At 42.7% G+C, this 15,876-nt stretch overlaps 2 protein-coding genes across 8 annotated transcripts in view; both read right to left on the reverse strand.

The window, feature by feature from the left end:
• Positions 1–270: 270 nt before the first annotated feature.
• On the reverse strand, positions 271–5,637 carry USE1 (unconventional SNARE in the ER 1). Its single transcript, XM_064469862.1, has 8 exons — positions 5,480–5,637; positions 5,191–5,240; positions 4,718–4,796; positions 4,037–4,189; positions 3,793–3,811; positions 3,029–3,059; positions 2,621–2,783; positions 271–2,389 (listed from the first exon to the last, which is right to left on the reverse strand). Exons 1-8 carry the CDS (start codon positions 5,579–5,581, stop codon positions 2,207–2,209), a joined length of 780 nt encoding a protein of 259 aa, XP_064325932.1. The 5' UTR covers positions 5,582–5,637; the 3' UTR covers positions 271–2,206.
• A 489-nt stretch (positions 5,638–6,126) lies between these two features.
• MYO9B (myosin IXB) overlaps positions 6,127–15,876 on the reverse strand; it is a 45,036-nt gene continuing 35,286 nt past the window's right edge. For 4 of the 7 annotated variants that reach the window (XM_064469859.1, XM_064469854.1, XM_064469857.1 and 1 more), the window contains 16 exons: positions 15,504–15,661; positions 15,194–15,381; positions 14,630–14,728; positions 13,941–14,117; positions 13,423–13,464; positions 12,761–12,872; positions 12,527–12,597; positions 11,872–12,064; positions 11,410–11,538; positions 10,693–10,798; positions 9,832–9,963; positions 8,787–8,910; positions 8,274–8,321; positions 7,632–7,771; positions 7,232–7,359; positions 6,127–7,083 (listed from right to left, as the gene is read on the reverse strand). In XM_064469859.1, coding sequence (XP_064325929.1) covers positions 6,644–7,083; positions 7,232–7,359; positions 7,632–7,771; positions 8,274–8,321; positions 8,787–8,910; positions 9,832–9,963; positions 10,693–10,798; positions 11,410–11,538; positions 11,872–12,064; positions 12,527–12,597; positions 12,761–12,872; positions 13,423–13,464; positions 13,941–14,117; positions 14,630–14,728; positions 15,194–15,381; positions 15,504–15,661 — 2,287 coding nt within the window. In that variant the 3' untranslated portion in view covers positions 6,127–6,643. Of the gene's footprint in view, positions 7,084–7,219; positions 7,360–7,631; positions 7,772–8,273; positions 8,322–8,786; positions 8,911–9,831; positions 9,964–10,692; positions 10,799–11,409; positions 11,539–11,871; positions 12,065–12,526; positions 12,598–12,760; positions 12,873–13,422; positions 13,465–13,940; positions 14,118–14,629; positions 14,729–15,193; positions 15,382–15,503; positions 15,662–15,876 lie in introns of all 7 variants that reach the window. The other 3 variants (XM_064469856.1, XM_064469860.1, XM_064469858.1) reach the window with 3 other exon arrangements.

A 15,876-nucleotide genomic window follows, 5' to 3' on the forward strand; every position in this document is an offset into this window, starting at 1 on the left:
ATCCTTCAAAATAGTAAACAGCCATAAAATGTCAACAGTCAAACGTTAAATAGCATGTGTTTCTGAACTGACTTCCTAGCAGGCTTCCTTGTGAAGGAACTGCTGTTGACTTGGACGGGTGGACAGTTTCTTGGGTGCAAGCAATCGCTAGCAGTTCCCTTTCAGGTCTTTCCAACTGAACTCTAATTGCTAAGTGCCAAAAAGTTACAGCCAACACATGGCTGATAGCAAAATTCAGCTTTAAACTTGTCTGCAATGATGCACCTAGTCTTTTACAAGCTGGAAAAAAATTTATTTCAAGTAATAAAGGGAAAAACGTTATAGACAGTGAAGCCTTAATGTTGTATCATTCCAATATCTCACACACAAAAAGCATTCCAGCACTACATTCAAACCTCTGCCTTAAGAGACGAGCTCAGCACTGAAACGCCTGCAGGGAAAGTCCTAAACAATTAGAATTAAAAAATAATTTGGTGGCACAGCATTCACTAATGAAGCACAGTGAAATGTCAAACATTACAGTTGGAAAAACTTCTGGGAAAAGTAGAAATGTCCATAAATGAATTGCTACAATTATGAATTTCTATAAAGTTCAAGGTAAGTAATAAGTTTGCTCAAACAGAATGAGCATATCACATAGATGAGCAGCTAGGAGAAAAAGCTGTAATTCATCATACAATCACTCATTTGATAATCCATAAGTGAATGACATACTAACTTGCAAACATCCTGTTAAATGAACAAAAATACTTTATGTAAAAAAATGTTAATTGTCTTCAACAACACAGCTGTTTTTGTAAAGAACAAAGAACAATTCTGAAACAGAGCCTGCTGCCCTGGGACGCGTTCAAAGCAGCAGTCGGATTTTCATAAGAACCCAACTGTTGTCACAAACAGCTCTTCCCCCCTCATCTTCCTCGCACCCAGGGCTGCTGTGGAGATCAAAGAGGCCTATAACACCCCATCTAGTGGTCCCAAACAGAAACAGATGTGGCAAAAGAACACTTGGGGGTCATCTGCTGCTCCTCGCTTCCTCAGCGGGAAACTGCACACCCCTGAACACCAACGCTTTCCAGAGTAAGACTCCAGAAACGACAGGACAGATGCAGAATGGTTTGCTTTTGGCTTATCACAAGCACTTAAAAATGGCTCTTACGTTGTCACAACAAACCTTGCTTTACTGCAGGCTCTAAATTCTTCTAGCAGTAGCAATGTTTTAAAAATACTCATTTGAGTTTATTTCATCTCTGCTTTATTGTAGTGGCCTCTTAAGAATACAAGTTTGACAGGAACAGTCTCGAACAGAATAACTTGTCTCAAAAGGTAAAGGCTGATTAGTTTTTATTATTCTTTCTGTCTTGAAGGCACCAGCGTCCTTTGCCCTCACCTTACAGTGAAAAAATGTTTGTACAGGTGAGGTCCATACTGTAGGGAGAGCCCTGTGTGTACAATTCTATGGTACCAGGGTCACAGTGTTTCCTTGATGCAAAAGCATCAACAGACGGACAATAAGTGACAACATTTGCACATACACAAAGGAAAGCAAACACTGCAACAGCAAGCAACTTCAGCCCTCCTATAGCAAGTCTAAACTGAAGGTGACTGAGAAGTTCCAAGTCCCAAATACCCATCTGGGAAAATGGTGAGCCTGAGAATAGTTTTACCTGTTGACACACTCTGAATCCAAGCCAGGCAAGCAACTCAGCGGCAGCATTCTTCTCCTACACCCTACAGCTCTGTATGTACATAACTTTGTATTTAAATATCCTGTTGGCAGCAAGGTCCTACTTCAGTACAGTAAAGCTGTAAAGACAGGAAACATTTTAAGACTTCAACTGTTACTTAGATTTGTATCGACTAAATGCCTTTTAGGAGTCATAACATTTCTCACAGCCACATTAAAACCAGGACTTTATCCACTAAGGAACTTGTTAGCAGCTCAGCGTAAATTGCCATCTCTATCCCAGATCTCCCTTCAGTAGGTAACCAGGTTGACTACGCAAAAAAAAGTAACCAAGTATCCAAGTGTAGGAAGCCTCGCCCATGAAACCCTTCACTGAATCCAGTGATGGGACAAGAAAGACGCAAGGCCTTGGACAGCCTCTTTCAGGACGTGATAGGTGGCAAAGCAATTGATTGCTGACAGTTATCACACCAGCTGAGCTTTCCAACTGCACTTCTGGCGGTTTTAAATAAAAACCCCCGATCATTTTAGTTTGGGGAAAATCCTGATGAAGAGAATCATGCTGATGAATATAAAACAAACTACAATTAACATTATCCACAACAGCCAGTTGACCGATTTCTTTGCGTGCTGTTCAAGGCGGTCAGATTCATCCTTGAGCTTCTCGAAGTTCTGGTCTGCCATCCTGAGAGAATGCGATAGTGTCTGGGGAGCAAAGAGAACAAACGGTTTCAAACTCGGATTTGAAAATTCTGACCACTGTTTCTTCCAACAGAGAAAAGGTTCAGTTGTGCTACGGAAGCAGACAGGTGTTGCCTCCAAGTCTCCCTGCTCTAATCTCTCCTGGAATCAAGTTACAGGTCTAGCATTTAACATATTAGCGCTTTAACCTTCCGGGTTGCAAAACTGAGAGGTTAGCACTTTAATATGCGCTACCTGATTGTCTTGTTTTATCACGTTCTGCGCAGCCAGAGTGTTGTTTTTGAGACTGCGAGCCAAACTTAGCATTTCTTCAGCTAACTTCTCCTGCATATCCTGATGGTGCTGTAACATAGCATCCAGCTCGACTGCTGACTGCTTCTCATCAGACGTAAGGCCTCTGCAAGAGGGTAAGGAAAAAAAATATATTGGGATTTGTATTTCCTTGTGGGTTGATCTCCCAAGGTCTCCCCAGACTCTGCAACTCTGACAAGACACCAGGAACAGCTAAATCAGCTGAAGTCAGCATACTTCGGCTTCTGCCAGCAGGCACCTCACCCAAATGGAAGCACATCTGTGATTTAATGGTCACCGGGAGAGCAGTTCCCAAAACACTGAGCATCAGAATGAGAAATTTTGACTTACTTCCGCTTCCTGATGTTTAACTCCTCAGAATCTGGAAAAAGAGTTAAATTTATGTTTTAGCATGTCAAATTCCCATGCAGTCATAGGCTGGAGAAACAAATTTCCTGTAAGGGATTTTCAGATGTTCAAATCCTCTTGGATTTGGTCCTCTACCCCAGGGCATATGGATTTCAAATGCCTACCTGCTTTCCACAGGGAAAAGACAACACATAATATCAAACGTATGGTGGAGAGAAAAAAACAGATGAATCATATCCCCGAAGGCATGGTTTAAGCCCGTGTGTCTTGGTGTTCTCTTTCAGGACACGTTAGATTGGCCTAGCTCCAGCCACTGTAACAGTAGCTATGGAAACCACAAATTAATTCCTACCAGTTCCCTACATGAATAACATGGCTGTGTATTTAAGTGGAATTGAACAACGCCTACTCTAAGTGCCTAAAATCACATGATTTGCTCAGAGTAGAGAACAGGAGCAACAATAAAGGTAAATTGTCCTTGCTAATTCTATAATTAGAATGTCTGTTTCTGTATGAATTCTAGAAAAATAGGTTCTTTCAAGTCCCTGACACCATACTGATAACAACACTAAGGCTTTAATCTGTTAGGTTTTCTTTGGTTTTTTTTTAAGTCTGCTATCTTGAAAAGAAGTGAGCCACTAAATGAAAAGTACACTTTGGCCAATCTTTAATACCTGACCTTCCTCCTCCTCTCCCTGTAAGACTCACATTAACTAAAATTAGAGAAAACAACAGATTAAACTTACCATTGATAGCCAAGGGATCCTGGGAGGCAGAAAGAGAAACAAGACAGATTACAAAGGGCCAGTCATAAAAGGCAGTCCACCAGGCCTAGCGTGGTGCCCGTGCCTGGTATTTAAACTACAACCCAGAAAATGGTGGCTCCCCGCCCAGCCTGGGACACATCCGAGGCACAGCCACCAAAGGCAGCTGAATGCAACAAGAGACAACATAAACTAGCAGTAAAGAAGCAGCAGCACCAAAACATACTGTACCAAGCAGCTCGCTCCTCATCTTGCCTGTGCAACGAGCCTTTGTCTGCAGGTGAACTGTTTTAGTAGCTGGAGTTCTCTCTTTGGTTGTTGTAGGGGTACGTCCAGGGGCCAAGAACTGATTTGCCAGAGCCTTTTCGGTTGATGAAGACTGTGAGTAGGAAGAAGCAATGAAAAGTCATGAATATCCCACTCTGCGGTGTGATACCACTGGGATGCGTGACCACGAAGGATGCAGGGAGCACTTCCACAGCTGCTCCCCGCAGAACAGTGAGGTCAGTTGGAACAGCAGCACTGACTGTACCTGCACTAACTGCGGTGCAGCTCACTGGCATTTCATAGCTCTCCAGATGCACACGGTACTATCCAAAAGAGGTATTAGTCCTAAAGGATGGTACCTGTCCCTTCTATCTCTCATCAAAGAAGTGAGAAGGATGTAGGCAAGATATGTTTTGCTTTTGAAAAGGAGGGAAGACGTTTCAGATGTCATACAACATCCAATTTTAACATAATATGAAAATCCAATATATTTATTCACATTTTTACAAGGACTGCCTGATAAGCTTTTAACAAGTGTTATTTTGAGACATAAGAGAAAAGCAAATATAGGAACCAGGCAATAAGATGAATATAAGCAGAGAATACTTAAGTCTTTTCAAGCTGGATTAGTAAATCTTACCAATTTTTCGGCTTCTAAAAGTCCCTTTAGGAAGTCCACTTTGCGAGAGTATTCATTCAGCAGTTCTGGGGCTGGCTTGCTATTAGAATTGAAAAATAATATGAAAACCAGAAGTTATCAGTATTTTCTATTGTTCAGGTGACTTTCTGAATAGAATAAAATAAAATAACAACACAAGATTCTTCGAAGAAGCATATTCCAACAGAAGTAGCCTCAGGGTAGGGACATGCTTGCAACCCCCTGCAGACCACCCTTTCCCGGGCGCTGCCCAGGGAAGCGTGTCCGAGAACAGGGTTGCACAGAGCTGTGCTGTAGCTGCTTTGCAGGCACAGTTTTCTTCCCCTCACCGACAGGTATTTCCGCTGGGAAGCGTCCGCACTACTGCGGTGTTTGTGGGCGATGTCTGACTCGGGTAAGGGACTAAGGAAGCCACAAGAGACACCCGCCCGCCCCAGGAGCGCAGCGCGCCTCACCCGGACTGCTTCTTCAGCTCTCGGAGCATGTCTTCAAGAGCGGCCACATACTGAGGAGAAAAAAAACCGCTTTTAAGCGATAGGATTAAGGAGGAATATTCTGTCTGGCAGAGAGCGCTGCACGGCTGAGCGCGGGGTTGGAGTTTTAACACTCTACAGCGCTCACTGCCTCGGTTTATTCTGAGGAGCCGAACCGCGCTGCTGCGGGGCCGGGGGTGGGGCGGGGGGGGCAGGAGGCTCCTGCGCCGCGCTCTTTTCCCGGCCAGTCCCGATCCCCGGGAGGCCTCACCTTCTCCAGCCGCCACTCCTCGGGGTCCCGCCGCTCCGCCGCCAGGGCCTCGCACCGGCTCAGGAGCCGCATCAGGTTCAGCTCCAGCCGCGTCGCCGCCATGGCTGACGGTCGGCACCGGAAGCTGCCTCAGAGCCGCTTCCGGGCGGCGGGCGCCATCTTAGGGCGGAGCGCAGGGAGGGGCGGGCCTGGCGAGCCTCTCCCGTTCTATAGTTCTATGTAAAAAACACCACCCCAAAACTACAACTAAAAACCCACGCACTCATCCAGAAGTGGCTGCTGCTCTGTGGCATCGCCAGAGGCCCGGAGGCAGCAACCAAGAGGGCCCTGAGCTGTACTCTTCCTTCACTTCAGCCTGGAGCAGGGCCAGAGCAGGGATTGCAAGACCAGTTGTGTGAAGGGCTGGTGCCCAGCCTGCTGCTTCAAAATGTTTTATTGCACCTCACCCTCGAGGGTTTTGTTACACAGATATGAGGCAGCTCCGCACAGCGCAAGTGTCCAGCACTGTGGCTCGGTGCGGGGTTGTACATTTCCTCCAAGGGCACCAGAATGAGCTGGGGTGACACCTCGGGCTTGCCCTTTGTGCACGGAGGAAGCACTAAGCTTTCCCAATGCTTTATGAAGTACTGACAAAGACTGGAAGGAAGCCTTTTAAAGAAATTATTCATTAGGTAAGAGAGACATTGACAAATGAACACATTTTTTAAAAGTGCAATGTATTTATAAACATCTTTATGCATTTTGGTCTCGGTTAAGGCTACTTAACTTTAACAAAACTGTAAACAGCACAGAAAGTTGTCATTAAAAATATAAAAATACTAAGACAGCACACATTGACCCAAACTCAGTGCTGCGCCCTTTAGAGTCTATTGTAAGGCAAATAGAAAAAGGCACGACAGAAGAAACCGGAGGACTTGTTTTATCCCTGTACACTCAAACCCACGTATTTTACTTAACGTACGTTTTATGTTCAACTTTCTTTGCAGGGTTTTAATTTAAAAAGTGTTTGTTTCAAACAACCTTGCTTAACCCTTACAGTCCTATACATTTCCAAGCTGCGTTCCCAGCAGCTACTTAAAAGAACATGAATGAATTCACAGCCTTCGAAGGGTTAAAAGCCAAAGCTGCAGTCAATTTCAAAGTAGTCCAGACAGCTTAAGCATTTCACTTCTCTATACAGGGAACATGAGAGTAAGGGTCTGAAAACCTCCGTTTTACTTTTGCTGTGGGTTCGTATTCATCCAAGAGTTCCTGAGCGTGGGCCGTTGCAGACCCTTGTGCAATGTACACAGAGTGAATTTTATCAGTTCGCCTTGCTGGCTGCTCCCTTCGTCTCACCATCATCTGAGACTCTTCATTCGCTGAAATTGTGACCTGGGATTCTGTCCGTTTGAAAATCCCAGGAGGAAGTTTTATATTTGCTGTTGGCATCACTGGAGTTCGACGGGGCACTTTAATCTTGGGCAGTGTTAAAGATGATCTCTGTCTTGAAGCCAGGGATGCAGAGGAAGAATTTGAAGAGGTTTGCAAAAGAGAAGGCACTTTGCAAATGTCTTTGGCAGGCATGCTGCAGCTCTGAGCACGGCAGTGTAATCCAGTAATTGCTTTAAAGAAACAAGATACTTAGATACTGAAAACATGCACGTAAGAATGTAACTTAATACAAGCAACTGTGACCAGATAACATCTGGTCACCTGGCTGTATGCAGTGAAAGATGTAGAATAAAAAACACACACTACCTTAATACTGACCTTCGGTATCCATCCGTCCTGTCCTATCCTCAAGTAGGCTCTCTGTGCTTGCTGAGGTCTCAGAGTCTACGTTTTCCTCATCAGAGCCTCGCTGATCAAGCTCAGGTAACCGGTAAGTTATATCTTCCCTACACCAAAACAGAGATTGTAGTGCTCTAGAAAGACAATGTCTCTGATACAAGCAACTTCAGGCAGCTCGTATTTAGAGGTAAACCTTCCTGCATGTAGGCATTAAATATTAATTCTCTTATTTTCTCTCAGTCAGTCCTTTGCATTTTCCTGTTCATAAAGGCCTACAGAACATAACTAACTAGGTCATTCTGGACAAGTATACTGCTTTACTATCTCTATTACCTCCAACTGCAAAGGGCATGACCTACAGAGATAAAGGGTGACTTACTTTTCTTCTTTTATTGACTGTAAGCGATCAATGAGAATCTCCTTTTCCCGGTTATCAGCTTCAGAAACTTCCTCTTCTTCATGCACCGAGTCCAGTTCTGAGTTGCCACTGTCATTTCCTTTGACCTGTGAGCTTTTACTCTGCAAGACAAATTTATGTGTAACGCTCCTCAGTCTTGAGAAACTACACAAGTCTTGACTGTCTACTTGTTGCAAGGTGAAAGACAAATGAGTAGGCCAAATGAAGGGCTGATGGAATTGGTGAAGAGCTGTTAGTTATCCATACAAGTGTTTCAAAAGGCAGTAGAAATTTTTCTGTTCCCCAGATTTCTGGGGGTTTGTTACTTTTTTGAAGCATAGTAGTTTGATCTGCCAGCCTCAGCTGAGTTTTAGTCATTACTTGTAAGTAATATTATTACATCCAACACAAGTTACATTCAGAATGTCTCTAAAATACCAGAGTCATGATAGAACAGCTCAGAAACACTGCATGCAACCTGGGGAGAAAGTTGCACCACTACATGCAGCCGTGATTGTTCAAAAAAGTATTTAAAACCAAATTACAATACATGTAGTATTTTAGTCATGCAATAGTACCATAAAAAAAATAATCATGCACTCTTAACACAGGCAGTATACATACCAGCATCCCCTCATAAGGGGAAGAAAAGCCAAGTTTTACAGGCCAGAGCTATAGAGAGATGAAGACCAAATTCACTATATGCAGCTTCTGATCAGAGTTTGGTTTGTTTTATTCAGTACAACAAAAAAAAAAAGAAAAGAAAAAGTATATTTGCCCTAACAGACCACAGGATATTTTTGCCCACCATCCACCTCTGGAGCAAAGGAACTCCTTTGCCATGTAAGAGACCCAGCTCTTAGTTCTACTGATTGAATGATATGGGAATAGATTTTGCCCACTGCAAGAGCAGATCCCCACCCCTGCGCCCTTCATTTATCAAACAGGCTCCAGTGCAGCTGTATATTTAGCTATTACCAACAGCTTTAGGCAAGTCCAAATCCCTTTTCTTATCTAGCACCTGATTTTTGACTTGCTGAATGGGATGGACAGGATAAGTAGCACAGCCCTTCCCAAGAAGCTGGTGGGATGCTTTGTGCTGGATGGTGTGGTTCTGTGGTTTATTTCAACGCTTACCGTATTCTGCCGAAGCAATGAGAGTCGTCGGAAAGCAATGCTCTCAGCTGCTTCCAGCTGATTTATTTCATCCATTTTTTTCTTGTACTTCCTTATCTGTTCCTTTATGAGCATCTCTACACACCTAGACAAAAGGGCAAGAGTTTACTGACCAACCTCACACTATAAAAGCTCTGGGGACAACCATGAGATGCCGCTCCTGGCTTGGGGGTGTTTGACATGCACGTGCATGGACGGCACACAAAGTCGCCCAACACATCCCTGACAAGTGGTAACAGTCACAGGAACAGGGTGAAGGGTCCAACACAGCAAGCAAAACAGGACAGACTGTTAAAGGCACACATTCTTCCTGTGATAACCTGAGCGCCTCATGCTGGCTGTACACAACAGTGGTAAGCCAACAGGTATTACCATGGCCACTAACTGCTTCTGCTTCTTCTACCCGTCTTCCCTGTGCTGGCACAGACTGGTAGATATAGAATGAGCCTGCAGTCGCCCTTTTCCACCTCTATGGCCCCATGGGCGAGTAAGAAGTTACAAAAAGCTGTCATTTTTCAAACTCTGTTTTCATTGGAGGCAAATGCAAGGCCAGCCATGCAGTGGGATGGCAAGGGGCATTCAGAGAGCCAGAGCTGCTGGAGGGTGAGCAGAACAAGGAGGCTCACGGACAGAACCTTCTTCCATAGAAAAAACTATCAGGGGTTTCCAAGTATGAGGAGAGAGTTTAATTCTATATCCTACTGTTTATTATGACTTGTATCTCAGCAAAATATGATTAGTGTCCAATCCCACCCCCCAGGCTATCTTGATGTAAAATAGAAGCCTGATATTTAAGTCATCCTATTTTATGCTTTACAAACTTGAGACAGGTGGAAGGAGTCAGAGAAGGGCATGTAAATTGGCAGCACTTGCAGAGCCAGAATTTAGCAACTCTTAACACTCAGTTTCTCAGCTTGATATGAATAAGGTTGTAACAAATGCAGGTAGTAGTACTGGCCTTCCATCGTATTTCAAAGTGCTACTTTGCAGCAGACTTAAAACTTACATGGTTGTTTTTGAAACATCCTTCATGCTGGTTAAAGGGTCCGAGGTATCAGGACAACGCAAGAGGCATGGAGCGAAAACAATGGCCAAGGCGTTGGGTGACATACGGTTCACATCTTCTATCAAAGCCACTCTGAAATTCAATTTTCAGGAACAAAAAAAGATATTTTTTTTTTAGTGAACCTTGCAAGAATACAAGCAAGCTGATCAAACTTTGCCAGAGTTCCCAAACAACATGAGAGAAGGCCTCTATTTACAGCAGTTCAAAGAAGTGTTTTAAAATTATTTCACACCTAAGTAGAAAAAGTTTCATGCATTTAAAAAAAGGAACAGGAAGGCACCCAGGTTAAGCTAGTTTGGCAGCCTCTCAGAGTACGTCTGGTGATTCAGTGCCTCCTCTTTAAAAATGCCTTTTCCCTATGTTCAGAGGCCACTCAGAAAATTATCAAGTTCCTTGGGTAAGAGCAGGCCCTTTAGCAGTACCATTTACGCCTGCTCCCAAGACTAGCATATGTGCCAGCATTTATAATCTTCATGCAGTCCCTACAAGTACGCTAACGTCCTCAGTTCACTATGGCCCCATCCATATAACTCCTGGCGTCCAGACGACTCACCAAGTCTTTCAGACCTACCTTTTCTTCAAAGTTGTTCGTACCTGATTTGATACAAATACATCAGATGGTAGAAGTAAGCACGCGTCTGTTTTTAAGCACAACTATCAACTGCAATTCTTTCATTTCTAAAGCAGCGGCACAATCCCTACACTGACACTCAAGAGGTTTAAGTTCTCAGAAAGCTTCCAAGAGGGACTCAAAGAAGTCACATGGAGTTTCTCTTCAATTGAAGTAACTAAACTCATTACTTGACCAGATGGAAGATGAGTCGCTCCAAGGTATTATGATTTGCTTGTGGAAGCTGTTCAAGGACACTGTAAATGGCACAGAGTTGCTCCTGTTTTTCTGGTAGTTCTGCACAAGGGGAGAAAGCACAAGATCATAATTGCAGTGCAATGCTAGTAGAAAGCCTCCAAGCACTTTCTGACACTGTCTCAAACTGTCTGCAACAGAAATTAAGTTCTTAGGAGTCACACTGTCACTTCATTTACCAACTGTTATAACTGGATATTAAAGTACCCCTCATGACACTGCAATTTTCCTACTTTTTCAGATGCTGCTGTTGTTAGCAACCATCAAGTGGCACATCAAGATCTCCAACAATATTTAGGGTGCCTTACTGCCACTGAAGTTAAATGAATCTAAAGATTTGAGGTATCTGGCTAGCTAGATCTGGTCCAGAACTTTGAGAAGAAAAAAAAGACACCTGTACAAAGGGAAACCTATTCACATGCTCACTGTTTTTAGGAAGGGCAGTTGTATAGTGACATACTACAAAAAAAGGAATCCTAAAGCAAGATCAAATAAGCTAGGGGAGAAATGCCCTAAGAAGTGTTTTATATACAATGTCAGAAATTATTGCTGGAGAGAAGCTGTTTAGCCAACATGAGCATCTCAGAGGTTCTTTTCCCAAGGACATAGTAAGTTAAAGAAAAAACACTGCTTCAAACATTTCTGAAACCTACCTACAGCTCGGAGAAAATCATGGTACTGCGCAGATGTCATCAGTGGATCTGGTAATTCCCGTAGCCATTGCTTAAGGATCCCCGTAATCGTGTGAATAGGGTAATTCTCCAGTTTCACTGAGTTTGGATCTGAAAAGAAGTGTTTTATTTAGAGCAGTTCATTCCTTTGATGTACACAAAGGGACCCCGAAGAAAGAAGACTAGAAACACTCAAATCTAAATCTCCTGTTCACAGAATCCAAGTGGCAATTCAGAAGAAAAAAAGTCTGACAGTCACTTATATTTACTAGGCAGCTTTTCCCAGCCAACAAAAATCACACAGCCTGCATGGCTGTTTTTAAAACACAAAGCTGTTTTTAAAAACACTAAAAAGAAGTGACAAGATACTTTCAGATAGAAGAGAATTGCAGGGAAAACTGATACCATGCAAGGAAGTCTAAAGGGTGAACAACATTGCCTGACCTGCTTGCAGCAACTGTTTCAGCTCCTTCATACGATTTGCTGATCCTGATTTCCTGTAAATGCCTTCTGTGTAGAGGCCGTGCATCTCCACATACTCTAGCAACTTCTCCATGACAATGGGGACCGAATTCTCCTTGCTGGTCAGGGCACTCACACAGACTCCAAAATGACGTGGTTCTGCGTCCTGTTCATTCTGGAATTGATACAGGTCAAACACCATGAATACCTGTTCCCAAGCTAGAAAATGTCGTTGTTTCACACTACGATTAGCTTATCCTACAAGAAACAAAAGCGGAGTGTTTTATTCTGGCTTGCTATGAGCCTTGGATCACAAGGCAGATTTCCTGAGCTGCAGCAATAAAGAAACTTTATAGTACACATCAAAGGATTTCTTTAACACTCTGTCCAACGCAGCACACATACTCCAAAGGAAGAGTTCCCAAATTAGCTCCAGTATCACCTTTTAGAAGAACGTTCTGTTTCTACAGTTGCAGGGCCTGCCTCTGACTACAAGCACACAGAGAAGGGAACTGTTTAAGCAATTTTTATTCAGTGCCTGGACACCCATTGCTCATTTGCTGAGGAAAAAAAGGCAGCATTTTGCCTGCATCACTCTCAGTATCACAGCACCACATCCCAGATCTACAGCTCTTACCTTTTTTCCACAGGACGTACAGCTGCTCTGGATTTTGGACATGCATTTCTTGTGACAAGTCAACTTGCAAACTAGAGAAAGGAGCAATTGTTACAAGCATTCCAAATCACATTAATACACCAAGGATTTGTCTTATTCACTAACTCTATAAAGTACTGTTCACTAAGCCCCATCTGTACAAGCAATCTGCACATATTGTAAACTAAGTTGCAAGGAAGAGGTGTTTTTACGTACCACTGCAGAGACAGGCCTTTTCCATGGGCCAGATGTAGGACGAGCAGTGTTCACACGATTGCCGTATGCTCACTTGATAGTTTGTGAATACGTGGCCATTGTGTTCTTCAATCTGGTGGGAGGCAGGAAGAAACTAATGGATCTTTTTTTTTGCCTTTTTAAATTACTATTAGTTTTATTTAAACTATCTACCCTACCTTAGATTTTTCTATTTTCATTTTACAATTACAGCTGATGGCTTTGACCTCAAAACCAAATTTCACCCTGTCTTAAGAAAGTTGGGTTTTCTGGGTCATTTCATAATTGACTTGCTGCCGTGGTTGAAGTGCATCAGTGCAATACGTTAGCTATAGTTTCTTACTAATATCTAGAAGTAGTTTTCCTTTAAACAGTTCCATTATTGAGGAAAGCCATTAGGTTCCAAAAGGTGCTACGGACAAGCAAGAAAATGCCAGAGTATCACCTATCCCTGCATAACCAAGATCTTTGATTTATGGAAAAAACAGTTGTATTATGTCACACCTTCGTAAGAGAGATAAGTGATTTAGCATGCACATAAAACAGAACTTCAGTACAAAAATCAAGCTCTTCCAAGGGTGTTTTCCTCTGGTTCTGTAAGTGCAGCTGAGAACTTAAATTCTTGCAAAAAGAAAAGCACTTACTGCACGCTCTTGTTTTCGTTTCTTCTTCTGGGCTTTAGTTTGCTGCAGTGGAGTACAGAACTGGCATTAGTCTTTGAAATTCAGACATTCCATTCCTTTTTTTCCTATCCAGTTTCCCAGATTCTACTTCGCCTCCAGACATTTGAGACACTACCCTGCAGCTTCAGCTTGGTATGGGGGCTGTCTGAGCTCACACTGTCATCTTCCTAAAAATGAGTATTTCTCACTGCCTCATGACAAAGCAATTCCACCTCTCAAGCTGTCAGAGAACTCCTAAGTTCTCAACACAGAAAATACTTTTGGAATCTTAATACATTTGTGTATTAAGATCAAGTTAAATAACAAACAGTTCCAAAAAGGTGTATCGGCCTTCAGAATTGTTATACGCATGATTCGTGTATGGAAAGTGTTTCCCAAATAATGAAGAATGCTATGTGGAAAACCTTCCTGAGGTAACACAATGTTCCTTATCCTGTGACAGTAATCATCCCATGAGCCAGTAAGAGTAAGCTGTATACCTTGGGCTGCTCAGACTCCTCCTTTTTTGTATATCCTCTGATGAATTCATCCAGAAGCGATTGGAAGAGATTCAAAACCAGCTTCACTTCTTTCTCTTCCGTTTTTTTGGCCAGATTTGTAACTAGAAGCTGGTAATTTTCCACCAGATCTTTGTAGCCAACATGGATTTGCCCATTCTAGAGAAGGAACAGATATTGTTCAGAAGACAGTCTTTGTGGATACAGTCAAGAGTTTCATATTTTTGTGTGTTTAAGTTCAGAGGTGAGAAAGCACGCTCATGATTAAAGTAATAGATAACAGCCCATGACGGAAACAAGTCAGCACACTTCCCTACTCCACTGGAGAAGTGCACTTGGCTGAGACAAGGCAGTGCCGGAAGAATATTGGAAAAGCTGTTGGCACCTCCCTGGTGTTTAAACACAGCAACATGAGGAGGCTGAAGACAGCAAAATCCATCCATTTCTAAAAATAAGTTACAGCTGGGTGAATAAGGAAAGGGAAACAAAACGCTCTGCTTAAGATTACAGCGGAACTGTAAAAAGTGTTCTTTTTCAAGTCTTACATTCAGCTTTGAATTCTATGCTAAGAATTGCTGAATTGCTTTGTTAAAAAGCTTAGGTCTAGCATTTAAACTGCACACAATTCATCCATTACATCCCAACATTTCACTTTGAGACTTACTACTTACAGGAGCAGAGTACATGGTCTTGATGTTTCCTCTAAACTTCTCTGTGGCTTCAAAAAACAAACATTCCACACCAGACTTCTGGGAGGGTAAGTCATTGATCTAGAAGGCAAATACATCCGCATCAAATTTCATTAGAACAAGAACATCCAACCACTGCTACATTTCAGTCACTGGGCTTAGTAATCTATAACCATTACAATCATTTAAACCAACATTTCTTAACACACTGTGACAATACAAAAATAGGGGGCAGGTAACTAGGCTCTAGAGAACTCTATTTCCTTAGAACTAATTTTTTTTTTATTAATACAACTTCTGCTGCCCACTTGTTTGCAGACAAATGAAGAACAAGCACGAATGCCACCAGGATTTAATGTAATGAAACACGTTCAGACACTTAAAGGAAGGAGTGGGAAGGGCCTTAATACAGACCTAATTCAGTCAAGCTATCAAATCAATGCCCCTTTACTTTAAATCGTAACATAAACTTGCACCTAGGTCTTTAAAAGTCCACACAAAAAGCCAACGTAGACCTGAATTTTATCATAGTTGAGTGCTTTTTACCTTGTTTAGGAGGAACTCATCGAGATCTTTCAGTTCATTGGCATTTGCAATCTCACGGACCATGGAAGCTCGCCAATTCTGAGACACACTTGAGATCTTGCTGATTTTTATAGTACGGTTCTTCTTTGTTTTACTGCCCTCTTTCACAGGGCGCTCCCCTGCCTGGAGGCGACTTGGCTGTCCAGAAGCTGGGAAATAAATTAGTTTCTATATTAAAGCAGGATGACCAAAATCTGCTTTATTTGTTTCTATGCAAAACATTACAGAAAAGACAGATATTAGCAAGCTGGGGGTCAAGTCACAAACCCACCGTCTGAAGCTTTCTGGGTTCCTCCTGTATCTGCAAAGAGGACACAGGATACAAGGGAGATGCCTTCTCCTTCATCAGTCACATCAGGACTCTCCTTTGGAGTTTTCTTGTCTGGCTTTTTCCCCAAAAGTCTACGCAAAGGACTTTTAAAAGCAGACCTGAACATAAAAGCAGACACAAGTTTGTCACATCAGTAATGGAAGCTGGCCCTACTGAAGGAAAAGGCTCTTTTAACAGCACAGCTAATGCCCACAATAGCATTAACTTCTATTGTGCGTATTTCCCCTAAGGTCCTACCTGCAGAAAAACTGAGCAGCAGCAACATGGAAAGAGAGTCTGAAAGTACATCTGCACCCTGGTATTTACTAGGTTA

This window comes from Phalacrocorax carbo, chromosome 19 (genome assembly GCF_963921805.1).
Source record: "Phalacrocorax carbo chromosome 19, bPhaCar2.1, whole genome shotgun sequence".
NCBI lineage: Eukaryota > Metazoa > Chordata > Aves > Suliformes > Phalacrocoracidae > Phalacrocorax > Phalacrocorax carbo.